The sequence below is a fragment of the Rissa tridactyla genome, chromosome 1, assembly GCF_028500815.1.
Source record: "Rissa tridactyla isolate bRisTri1 chromosome 1, bRisTri1.patW.cur.20221130, whole genome shotgun sequence".
In the NCBI taxonomy this organism is placed as follows: domain Eukaryota; kingdom Metazoa; phylum Chordata; class Aves; order Charadriiformes; family Laridae; genus Rissa; species Rissa tridactyla.
In genome coordinates, this window is record NC_071466.1 from 9,130,949 (window position 1) to 9,143,252 (window position 12,304).

A 12,304-nucleotide genomic window follows, 5' to 3' on the forward strand; every position below is an offset into this window, starting at 1 on the left:
TCTCCTGGGCTGGACCTGAGGTTCCTTTTGATGTCCTCCCCTCCCCAAATCCTCACCCCTGCCCCTCGCTGCCAAAGCAGCATCTACACAGCACCATGGGACTTGGTCCTTGCAACGGTCCACAGCCTGGGACAAAACTCCCATCAATGTCAGCTGGAGCTGGATGAAGCCTTCAAGAAAGAGAGACCATCTAACACCACGAAAGCAAAAGGAACAAGCACAACTGACGTTTTGGGGTCAAGGACAGACCATCACTCATGGAGATGTATGGGTTCAGTAAAAAACCATTTCTTAAAAATGATTTATTAAAACAAAACAAACCACAAAACCCTTCAGCTATATGGTTAATGCTCAGTGCTGGCACCACCAACGTTGTCAGCAGGAACAAATGCTTTGGAGGACATAAATCCAGAAGACTGCAGTGTCCAAAGGTTAATGTGTGTGGACTAATCCACATGAAGGAGCGAGCTGCACCACTGAGGTGGAGATGACAGGTGTAGTACAGCATATGGACAGACTCCCACACTGTACAGATGTAGTACATCCCACCCAGAAGATTAGGGAGCATCCCCATCATCTCTCTCTCCAAGCATCCATCCTTCACAGTTCAAATGTTGTGTGATTCACATGGCTTCACCTCCCTGGACACGGATTGCAATTCACATTTTTGGCATCACACTTTGGATTCTGGGCACTTTATGGAGTTTACTGCCAGTTTCTCCTTCTCTGGGTCTGCCTTTGTCTCTGCTGTGTCACTGGCTTCCCTCTCCTGCCGTCTGAGAATCACATACACCATCACGAAGCACAGGAAAGCGCCCACCTCAAAGAAGAACTGGAGACCGAGATATCTGTGGTGTGGAAACACAAGAAATCAGGGCACCAAGCACCAACGCCCTATGTCCCCAGGCCCCCAGCAGATAGTGAACATGGGGATGGGCTCCTTGGGCACACTAAGCAGTGGGCAAGCAACAGGTGTATGCCTGGCTCCCGAGAAGGGTGGCAGAAAGAGGAGGAATAGCTAAGAAGAGCTAGTAAGAGCTACTTCTTTTGGTGTTACATTAACAAGTCATATCTCCTGGCGAAAAGGAGGCACATAAAAACATGTCTTGGGGTTGAGGGCAAATAGGACTTGCTGTGGCTACTGGGCAGGGCGCCACTTAACGACGGATTTACAACAGGGATGGAAGACCACCTACAGCTCCCTTCCAGCCTCCCCACCGTGCACAGTCTGGATTTGGTGTCAAGCTGGGCTGTTCTGTTGGAAAATGAATCCCGTGGTAAAAGGCACCCTGCATGGACTCTGCACCACCTCATGGGCAGCTCTGAGGCTGGGGTCACCCCTGCTGCTGCCTTACCTCCAAAGAGGAGGTGTCAGGACAGGCTGTTTTTGTCTATGCTCACGAAATAAGTAATCATAGCATTATAGAACAGCCCAGGTTGGAAGGGACCTCAGAAGATCATTTTGTCCAACTTTTCATGGGAAAGGGAGCCTAGATGAGGTTACCTATCACCTTGTCCACTTGCATCTTGAAAACTTCCAGCAATGGGGACTCCACCATGTGTCTGTGGAGGTTGTTCTGATGAAGGATTGTTCTCACTATAACGCAGGGAGTGTTTCTGGAAGTGGACCTGTGTGGTCTTCTAGCATCAAGTTAGCATGGTCCTTGGCATGGTTTCAGCTTGTGCCAATGACTTCCCTCCAAACCATTCCTGAGCACTGCTGGGAGTTAGCACTGGCCAGGGGGATGCCAGCGTCCCTGCTCGCTTACCGCGACATATACAACATATCCAGGTTGGAGGTGACCTGATGCCACATTCCCCCTGGGATTGCCTCTGCCCATCCCTACCTTTGCCTGAAGAGGTTATTGTTGTAGTATCTGCAGGCCGCCTTCCTGTCGCACTTCTTCTCCCAGAGGATGCAGGTTGTGTCGATGGCGCTGCCATACAGAACGGGCCCCGGCATCCACGCTGGAAGCAGAGGGTCAGAGGGGGGTTTGTTATGGGAGCACCTCTGCTGGGACAGTCCCAACCCTGGTTACTTTCCCATGTCTTAGGGAGGAAAGTGGCTGGGGGTGGTTTCCTTTGCTCGTGAAGCCACTGGTCCTGCACAGCACACCAAGGGCTGGTTGCATGTTTGCACCCCACCATGATGCGAGAAGGTCCTTATTTATCATTGCTCTTTGGCAAGGGACCATCACTCATCCCAGGAATGATGTTCACCTCCTTCATGCGCTGTGCATGTACCCTCCTTCCCACAACTGCAGTGGCACGTTCTGGGGGCCTCCAGGTGAACGTGAATTTTCACCATAGGAAAAATAACTATAGTGGGATCACAGGGCATGGTTTGCAGCCACCCTGATATGCTGGAGGACAACATGGGAGTATCTACACACAGCCAAGGGTTGTCCTCCTGGACCTGAACTTATTCCCTGTCCTCTTTTATTTAGCTGCATAGATGCACCCCCATGGAGATGCCTCATTGTCTCCCCACCATGTGCAGCCCCCCAGACCCTGCAAGGTGGCATCTTTCCCTGGCTCTGGACAGGCTTTGACCAGTCCGTAACTCTGAAAAAACAGCACTTCTGCAGCCCTGGGGCTGCTCAGGGATGAAATGCCCACGAATGCCCAAGAGCTGACACGATTTTCCAGGACGGCATTTCAACACATTTTAATTTACCTAAAACTCTCAGCAGCATGAACTGTATCCCCACCGCAAACGATTTGTCTTCAGGCTGGATGCTCCTGAAAAACAAAATGGAAAGTGTGCCCTCTGGCATTCCCGCAAAGATGTATGTTTCCCTCCCTGGCATTGCATGAGGCCTTACGGCACCTCACCCAAAAAAATGATCCTTCGACCCAACCACCAAGGACCCCAGGCAGCTCCCATTTACGTCAGCAAAAATAATGAAGTTTCATTCATTAGGGCTAGATGCAAACCACAGCCTTTTCTTGGCCTGAAAAACCTACCAAACTCCGTAAGAGACGGGGTGGAGCTCAGCTGAGTATTTTTGCTTTAAATTTAAAGAATGCGGACAAGGAAAACACAAAGAGAAACCAATATAGCCACTGGCTCTGCCAAACAAGAGCAACACAAGGGATGCTTTTTGTAACTGAAAGAGAAAAGTGATTTACCCATTGAGGAAGTGGCTTTTTTTTGAGGTGGGATGCCCCAGTGTATATTTCGGTAGTACCCCAGTTTCCTGAAATAAATATTTCAGGCTGTGGTTCCTGCTGGGGTCAGACATGGGAGAGGACTGGGTGGCAGAGGACCTCCAGGTGAGCACACCTCAGGGAACTTGGCTTCCCTTTCCTCTCTGTCTGCCTGGTGTGTGCACTCATGGCATAGAAGGAGATTTAATAATGCCTGGGAGCCAAGGTAAAAACAGGTTTTAACCACAGCTTTTCCCTAAAAAGACACTGTTCGGAGTGCTTTGACCACAGAAGCATCATAGAATCAAGCAATGGTTTAGGCTGTAAGGGACCTTTAAAGATCACCTAGTTCCACCCCCCTGCCCTGGGCAGGGACACCTCCCACCAGACCAGCTTGCTCCAAGCCCCGGCCAACCTGGCCTTGAACCCCTCCAGGGATGGGGCAGCCACAGCTTCTCTGGGCAACCTGGGCCAGGGGCTCACCACCCTCACAGCCAAGAATTTCTGCCCGAGATCTCAGCTCAGTCTCCCCTCTTGCAGTGGAAACCCCTTCCCCCTCGTCCCATGGCTCCCCTCCCTCATCCAGAGTCCCTCCCCAGCTTTCCTGGAGCCCCTTGAGGGACTGGAAGGGGCTCCAAGGTCTCCGTGGAGCCTCCTCTTCCCCAGGCTAAACCCCCCCAACTCTCTCAGCCTGTCCTCCCAGCAGAGGGGCTCCAGCCCTCCCAGCATCTCTGGGGCCTCCTCTGGCCCCGCTCCGGCAGCTCCGTGTCTCTCCTGTGCTGAGGCCCCAGAGCTGGAGGCAGCACTGCAGGGGGGTCTCCCCCGAGCGGAGCAGAGGGGCAGAATCCCCCCCTCGCCCTGCTGCCCACGCTGCTGGGGATGCAGCCCAGGATGCAGGGAGATTCTGGGCTACCAGAGCATGTTGCTGGCTCATGTTGAGCTTCACATCACCCATCACCCCCAAGTCCTTCTCCTCAGCATTGCTCTCAATCCAAAATTGTGTTTGGGAATATCATTTATAGACTAACATAGAGATTCCCCAATGACTTTCCCCTCCTCCCCAGCACAGTCCCAGCCTCAGCCTCTCCTGCCCATCCCAGGCTCCAGCCCCATCAGCCCAGGGCTTGTGTCGAGGCTGGCTCCAGCCTGCCCCATAGGCACCTTTCCAAGGGTGTGGGAAACCAAAGTCCAGGTTGCTTGTCTGCACTGGGAAGGGAGGCTGTATTCAAGCGAGATCCTTCAAGCGAAGGAAGGTAATTAAACTTCTTAACTCAACACAGAGATGGATTAAGAAGTGCCAAAATACTGCCGTGCTAAATTAAAGCTGAGTTAATGGTGCATCTCGTTACTGAGGTATCAACCGTGGGTGGGGAGAAGGAACAGGATGGCTGCTGGATCTGAAGGTTGTGCTGACACCAGGAATGGGGGTGCTGAGGGTAATGTAGGGATCCTGTGACCCCCACGGCCCCATCGGTGGATGGAGGTCCTGTAGGGGCCTGACATGGTGTGACACCCACCCACCCACCCACCAGCTGCTCTTTGCCTGAACCTGTTGGTGAACACCACGTTGCCTGCAAGAGCAATTGGCCATGCAGCGCTGGTGGCTCCATGGTAGAGCCTTCAGGAGCCTGAAATCTCCATTTGCTGCTTAACTCTGCAGGGATCAGCAGCCGCAGCCAAGGAGACCTTGGAAGAACCTTTGTAGTCTTAGGGCAGCAGGACCTCTGTTAGTGCAGGGTCTTCAAGAGCAAGTCCTGAAGGTCTCTCCTGCTTCAACATTTGAGACTGGAGATGCTCTGTGTTTCTGTCCTGCCCAGACATGCCAGGTCTTTGCAAGGAAAGCACAGCCAGCTCCTGAGCCAGGAATATGCTAGAAGACAGACAACCACGTGCAGGAAGCCCCATTCTCCATTCCCTGCACCAACACATGCAAAACCCATGTAAAGGCAACTGGAACAAGCAAAAGGAACTGGGCGCAAGGTGCAATATTGGGGTGGTTTAACCCTCCGATCCCTCAGCTGGAGAAAACCTTCCTCCCCAATTCAAGGACCCCTTGGTTTCCCAAACCCAGACCCTGGATGCCTTTTCTGCCACGCTTAAAGGTGTGGTTGGGTTGCACCTAGACCATGGCCAACCCACGTCTGCTCACCTGAGGATAAGCATGAAGGACGGTGTGTGGGATACACTGGCCAGGATCCCTGCCAGGCAGGACAGGACCACAAAAGGCAAGAAGAGGTGGGAGCAGCCGGTGCCGCAGGTCCCGGGCTTGGCAAACCCCGCAAAACCGTTTTCGGAGATGCAGCTGCAATGGGTGTAGTTCTGCAAAGAGGAGAGAAAACCCAGAGGCTGCCCATCTGCTCAAGGCTGTGGAGATACCAGGGATAGCTGCCAGCTGTCAGAGGGTAGGAGAGTATTTAGGTTTTGTCTGTAAATAATTAGCAATAATTAGCACTCAACACTTAAGGGAGCAGAGGGAAAGAAACACATAGAATGAAGCTGGCTGGGAATAACAGACTGAGGGGATGAGGAAACTCATTTTCCTATCCCTACTTCCAGCCTCCAACATGCTGCCATCTCTGAAAAGAGGTCTCAGTCCCATCAGGTCCCACGGGCGTCGCTAGGATGTCACACGGGAGAGCATCCACAGCTGACGGAGATGCTGGGACAACCGTGGTACCTTGGTTCGTCTATAGTGGTACCTTGGCTCATCTCTCTGTGCTTCCAGGGGCCCCTGGGAGTTCTCCCAAGCCAGAAACATCCATGTCTTGTTGATGTGAGCCCCAGCCATGGCTCCGTACCCGCTGCAGCAACCCTTCTATGCTCGTGCTTCCAGTCCTGTGTTTCACGCCTGTTGTGTGTTGAAGATACTTATGCACAGGTTTATTTCAATGTCATCCTTTGCTGCTGAACGCTTTGGCATCCTGCATAAAAATCTGGACTCCTGGCATGGAAAAATCTCACCCCCAGCTGATTCAAGCCTGATGTGAGCTTAGTGGCCTGTGTTATAACTTTTGGAGGAAATCTCCAAGGGAGCAGCCTGGGCTCCACCACCTGTACCCAACTTGTCTCCTGCTGTGAGACCCTTCATCCAGGGGCTACGTCTTGAGCAGAGCTGGCAATCAAAGCCAGAGCCCAAGCACAGGGGAGCATTAAATCAGAAAACACTTGCTAAGGGAAAATGCAAAACTTCACCTTTGAAAGAGGGTCATAAATAACCGGCTCAGCGTTAGCAATGGAAGAATGCCCTGGGGCGAGGGATATGGATTTTTTACTTTTCTCCAAATTTTAGTCACAACTCTCTTTTTTTTTTTTTTAATTTTAAAATAAACCTCTTTTTTTTTTTTTTTTTGGAAGAGACCTTTAAATAAAATGAGCATGATCTTATTGTTGCCAGAGGGGATAGATTCATAGCAGGATGGCAGTTTACAGAAGGGTGATCCAGAGGCAGGGGCACCTCAGGGTCTCCCAAATTCCCTTTCCCGCCTTGCTGCCTGGGGAAGTGGCATGTCTGACGCCCATAAAAGCTGCCCTGCTCCTTTCATTTGGAACCTCGGAGGATTTTAGAGCAGGGAGCATGACCCTGGCTGCAAAAACCCCTGAGCATCAGGGACAAGCCACAAAGTGGCCGGTGGCCGGTCTCCATGAGATGAATCAACTGGGCAGCAGTGCCACGAGGCTGACGCAGCACCGGGGATGGGGAAAACCACCCAGAGTAGTGGAGAGAGAAGAATAACTGAGAGCAACCCCCAGACAGGGCTATGGTTTCTGGGCAGGATGGGCAGCTGGATGGCACATGGCCAGCCCTGGGTTTCTTAGGAGACCTTAGAGCCCCTTCCAGTCCCTCAGGGGGCTCCAGGAAAGCTGGGGAGGGACTCTGGATGAGGGAGGGGAGCCATGGGACGAGGGGGAAGGGGTTTCCACTGCAAGAGGGGAGACTGAGCTGAGATCTCGGGCAGAAATTCTTGGCTGACAGGGTGGTGAGCCCCTGGCCCAGGTTGCCCAGAGAAGCTGTGGCTGCTCCATCCCTGGAGGGGTTCAAGGCCAGGTTGGCCGGGGCTTGGAGCAATCTGGTCTAGTGGGAAGTATCCCTGTCCAGGGCAGGGGGTTGGAACTAGATGATCTTTAAAGGTCCCTTCCAGCCCAAACCATTCTGTGATTCTATGATTTTCCCCAGTTGGGACCTCCAGGTACCCCAGATTTTGGAGTGTGTGTTGACCATCTCAGATCTGACCCAGCTCGCAGCAGAGGGATGTTGTCCCTGCTCCCACCTGTGACCATGTATGATGAGAGCAGAGGAAGGCTCAGAAACCCAGGAGCCCCGTGGCATGGATATTCCTGCAGTCCCAGGGGAGCCCCTGAGGCCACCTCACTTCAACAGGTCACGCTGGACCCAAAGAAATAGCAAAGCACTAAAAGGTTGTTACTGCAAGGTCCTGCTCTTGGGGCAAAGCTTCCTGTTGACCATGAAATTTGGGGACATCCGGCGATGTAAAAAGCAAATGGCTTTCAGCGTACGAGAGCTTTCCAATGAAAAAAGCCAAGCTTGCACTGTGCAAGCCTCCTCTGGAAGGGCTGCAGCAAAGCTGAGCAAAAAACTGTAAGTTTTTTGGCACACTGGGAGGGTTTCTAGAAAGCCAGGTGTTTGGGACATGGAGAGCAGTAGGCAATGAATGCCACAGGTCTCTGCACTGGAAAAGAAATGCTGAAAATGGTAAGAAAAGTGTAATATAGCAGAGAAAGCAGGAGCTAGAAGAATGCCATAAAACGCAACAATCTCTTTTTTCCTTTCCTGCAAGAGGCAATACCCAAAATTGGAGAGACTGAGGTTGCTCTGTGGACACCTGAGCTCAGCTCCTCGTCCCGCACGACAAAGGAGCAGAGCTCAGCATCTGCAGCCACGTCACTGTGTGCCATGAGCTCCCCCGTCCTGGGGAGATGCAACCTGCTCTGGCCACTGCCTGCTGGCACATGGCTGGGCGTCTACAACACCATACCGAGACACCGTCCCCGTGCGGAAGAGCCTCTCACACAACTGAAATTGGGTCAAGATGCGTCAATAGGTGGAAAGAAGATTCAGCAAATTATCTCAGTGCTAGAGGAAGAGCTAATGCTGGTGTTACCATGTGGTGTTTGCATGGCACCATCAAGGGAGCCCTGATTTTGTTGTAGCATGTGACTACATATAAAAATACGTATAATGAATGCAGGAGTGGGTCACGTTCCAGACCCCAGGATGCCAAAGGGCTGGAGGCATCTTTGAGGAGGAAGAAGCAGTTGAAAAGCATCTGCTGCGCAAAGGACAGGCACGGGGATGCAGAAAAGCCCATTTGGGACCAAGCTCTGGCAGAAAACATAATTGTTATTAAAATGAAGTGTTGTTAATTAACAGAATGCTGCTAAAAAGTGCCCAGACAATCCCATGCTGCCATTATATCCCGTGCCAAGAACACAGCGGAAAGCTACTCACCCTGTATGGATTGCTAGCGTTTTTCAGATAGGTATTTGAATTGGCAAAGATTTCCTTACTATTTATTTGTTGAGCTGAATTGCCTGGAGACCCAACAGGCAATTTGCACTCTGAAAACTCAGCCCTGTTGGGGTTTTGGTAACAGGAAGGGAGTAGCAGAGGAGCGAGAGGCACAGGGCAGCAAAATAACCCTGCCAGGTCTGCAAATCAAGGCAAAGCCAAGAGCAAAACCCATTTCTCTACCCACTGCATTGGGACTCTCCCACTAAATTATCCTCTCAAGTAGATACTTGGCTTGACAACTGGTACTTATGGAGAGGATGCACTCTGCAACTGGATCATGACTTTTTGACCTCCAAATCTGCAGGATGAAAGGTGGAATAACACTGCTCTGACGCAGCCGTCCCAGGGCATGCAGCGAAGGTCTGCTAAATGTCAGTGCTGTGTGTACTGGGGCAATGGTCCCTCCAGGCTTGGCTTGCCCACAGCATATACTCTGGTCATAGAATCACCAAGTCCGTTTGGTCACAGAATTGTAGAATTTAAAAGGTGAGTAGGTGCTGAGGGACACAGTTTAGTGGTGGTTTTGGCAGTCTTAGACTGATGGCTGGACTCAACGATCTTGAAGGTCCCTTCCAACCTCAATAATTCTATGATTCTATCATTCTGTGACTTAAAGTGCCTCCCTGAGTCCCCAATATCACGATTTACCTTCCCTCTCTTCATCCCTCCACATGATCTATAGATGAGGCATAACTAGAGCAAAATACGTGATGGAAACACCCAGGCTGCTTCTGCAACTGTAGGTACCAGTGGAGCGTTTTCAGCTGGTATTTGCCCCGACTCTGCAGGAGGGCGGTTTGGACCAAGCGCAGTTTTGCATTTTGCTTCAGCAAATAAATAAATAAATAAATTGTTCATTCTTGGCTTTGAGCATTTTTTTAGGTCAAGCCCCCCCAAGCAAACACTACTGGGTGAGCAGTCTGGGTTGAGACCTGCTGCAAGACATGGAGGTATGTGAAAATGTGTACCACCTGCATTAATATTTTGCCTTTACAACACTGCAAAAGTGGAAACTGTCCAGTTTCAGCTAACTTTGGGCATATGATACTTAAATTAGGACACTGATTTCCGTAGGTCCCTATTGAAGGAAAACAGATGGAGAAATTCACAGCCGGAGCCTAGAGGTGGCTTGACTCACCCCATAGAGAAAACACCCCTTGAGTACAAGAGGCATCCATGGACCTGGGGTCGTGCTAGGTGCTGTGATTAGTCCTTCCCATACTGCACTTCCTCCTGTCCCACGACAGGAAACATAGCTAAGAAAGGTGACTTTGTTGGTCATCATTTAGGTGGGAAGGGAAAGCAGATCCTTGCATCATCCATGCAAGAAGTCTGCTCAATCTGCTGGGTAGCATGGGAGATATTGAAAGTACGGTTTGTGGAGCAAAATCTGACCTGAGGTGGAGCAGTGGGTGGGGAAGGACACCTTGACATCCTAAAAGGTTGGAGACCTAGAAGGTTTCCGCCTGCTGTCTTGGCCAAGGACCTGTACTGGCAAGGGCTGTGTTATACTGGAGAGTGCTGAGAGACACCATCTACAAGGGGTTTTCCTGGGACATTCTCAACCTCCTCATCCCACAGGGTCATGCAGAGCTTGTCCAACACTAACGAGCTTCAGAAAACCTAATTGCCAGACTTAAGTGCTGCATTGGTCATCCCTCATTAGCCATCCCAAGACAGGACACTGGCGCAGACAGAATGACTCACCAGGACTGAGTTGTCCGCATCGATATTTACGACTCTGCAGCCAGCGGAACAGGGTGAGATGTATTCAATGTTGTTGGAGCCGCAGATGGGGTTATAGGCTTTCTCGGGGCAGTTACACTGGAGGTTACACTCCAAGGCGTAGTGTTCAAATTCAGAGCTATGACAGGAAGAAAATATTAATACACGCTATTGAGCATCATTAATACACATGCTACATAGAAAATATACTGCATGTATATTGAGATTAATAAAGAAACACTCGATTGCTAAACAAAACCTTCCCCGTATGTAAGAGAGGACCCACAAAAATTCAACTATAACCCCCCTGGGCAAAGCATCATGACCACAAATGGTGAAGGGAGTCACCCACTTCCTTCATATTTGGCCCCAAACGTGGGGTCTTGGGGTAACGCAATACCACGCTGTGGGAGGTGGTGAGGTTCCCGCTGAGAACTTGGGCTGGCTTCCACCGAGACCACAGGATGCTGAACATGTGAATTTACAGAAACTTGGATCAAGCCTTGAGGGAAGACAAGGTGCTGCCTGCGGTTAGCTCCGTAGGGAAGCAGCCACAGCTTCAGAGGTGTGATCCCAGCGCTGGCCCTTGCCCAAATTATTTGCCTGTGAGTAACGCGCCGCACTTTCCAAGACGCGATTTTAATCTTGTGCTGCTTGTGTCAAAAACGCGTTCACCTTGGGTTTCACAACCAACGAAGTTAGAAGGAATAAGGATGCAGAAGATCCAGTGTTTATGCACAAAAGCATTATTTTCTCGTGTTATTCTACCACTGTTAACTGTTTCTTTTGAGGGAATAAACCAATTTTGGGGTATTCTGCTTAATTCCCACCCAACTCCACCCTGAGGAGTGCAGCTGGGGATGAGGGGTACCCACAGCCCTGGGAATGACCCCTCTGTTCCCAGCTTAGCTGGAGCTGCCGGTACCTCTCACTGTAGGTAACACCTGCGACCTTCTGCGTGGGGCAGCCGAGGAAGAGGAGGGGGAAAGCCACGAGCAGGCAGAGGAACATGCCGAGGACGCACATGGCGCTGCATTGCCGTAGGGACATCTGGAACCGCTTCAGGATGGCACCACCCACCACGATCCCCACCATCGCTCCGGGGATGTTCACAGCACCTGGGGAAAGGCAGGTCCTTGTTTTCTATCTTCCGAGCTGCATCATTCCCTTCATTATAGTGAAGGGCCAGAGGATTTGCTGTTGGGTTCCTGTTTTTCAATGTTGGTGATCTGGAGGGGACCAAGGCTTTTGCAGAGGCTGGTGGAATAATGCTAAGAAAGAGCAGTTTTGCAAAACCAGCAGGTTCCCACAGCAAACTGGCCGTTACTTATCCGCACATGGAAGATGTAGGGACCGGTGAAAAGCTACGCTTCACCCAGCAAATGTGATTTTTCAGTGTAGATGGAGGAAAATATCAAGTAAACCTGGAGAGGATATGTAATTTCTGCACAGTCATGTGCCCACTTCTGTTGTCATCAGCATAAAAATGAAGATTTCCGTGACAGACTTAGCGTTTTGCAAAACCCAGCTTTCTAATGGGATACCAAAGAAGCGCAATCTGTTTAATTCAACAAAGAATCAACAGGGAGGTTGCTTTCAGCCCATAAACAGCCACAGAAGGAAGGGATTTCTGACTACAGAAAGCCTTTTGATCTAACAGAAAAAGGCAAAGCAAGATTCAGTAGCTGGGGACAAAAACTAGATAAATTCGAACAAGAAATACGGCGCACGTCTTTAACAGAGCGGGTAAATCAAGGGTGAGAACAGCTCAGCAGGGCGCATGGGTGGAGGACCCCACTGCTTCAGCATTTAACCTTTCCGCCTGTATTTAGCCAGGTTTGCTGGGCTTTGCCAGTCTGCTCTGCTCACTTTCTTCTGATTTATTTTTTGCAGACTTCA

At 50.7% G+C, this 12,304-nt stretch overlaps 1 protein-coding gene across 3 annotated transcripts in view; it reads right to left on the reverse strand.

Annotated features, from left to right (window-relative positions):
• Positions 1-272: 272 nt before the first annotated feature.
• The window catches only part of SLCO2B1 (solute carrier organic anion transporter family member 2B1), a 62,566-nt gene continuing 50,534 nt past the window's right edge, over positions 273-12,304 (reverse strand). For all 3 annotated transcript variants that reach the window (XM_054219379.1, XM_054219392.1, XM_054219384.1), the window contains 6 exons: positions 11,331-11,523; positions 10,388-10,544; positions 5,300-5,469; positions 2,678-2,742; positions 1,848-1,968; positions 273-848 (listed from right to left, as the gene is read on the reverse strand). In XM_054219379.1, the coding sequence (XP_054075354.1) occupies positions 674-848; positions 1,848-1,968; positions 2,678-2,742; positions 5,300-5,469; positions 10,388-10,544; positions 11,331-11,523 (881 nt within the window). In that variant the 3' untranslated portion in view covers positions 273-673. The remainder of the gene's footprint in view (positions 849-1,847; positions 1,969-2,677; positions 2,743-5,299; positions 5,470-10,387; positions 10,545-11,330; positions 11,524-12,304) is intronic.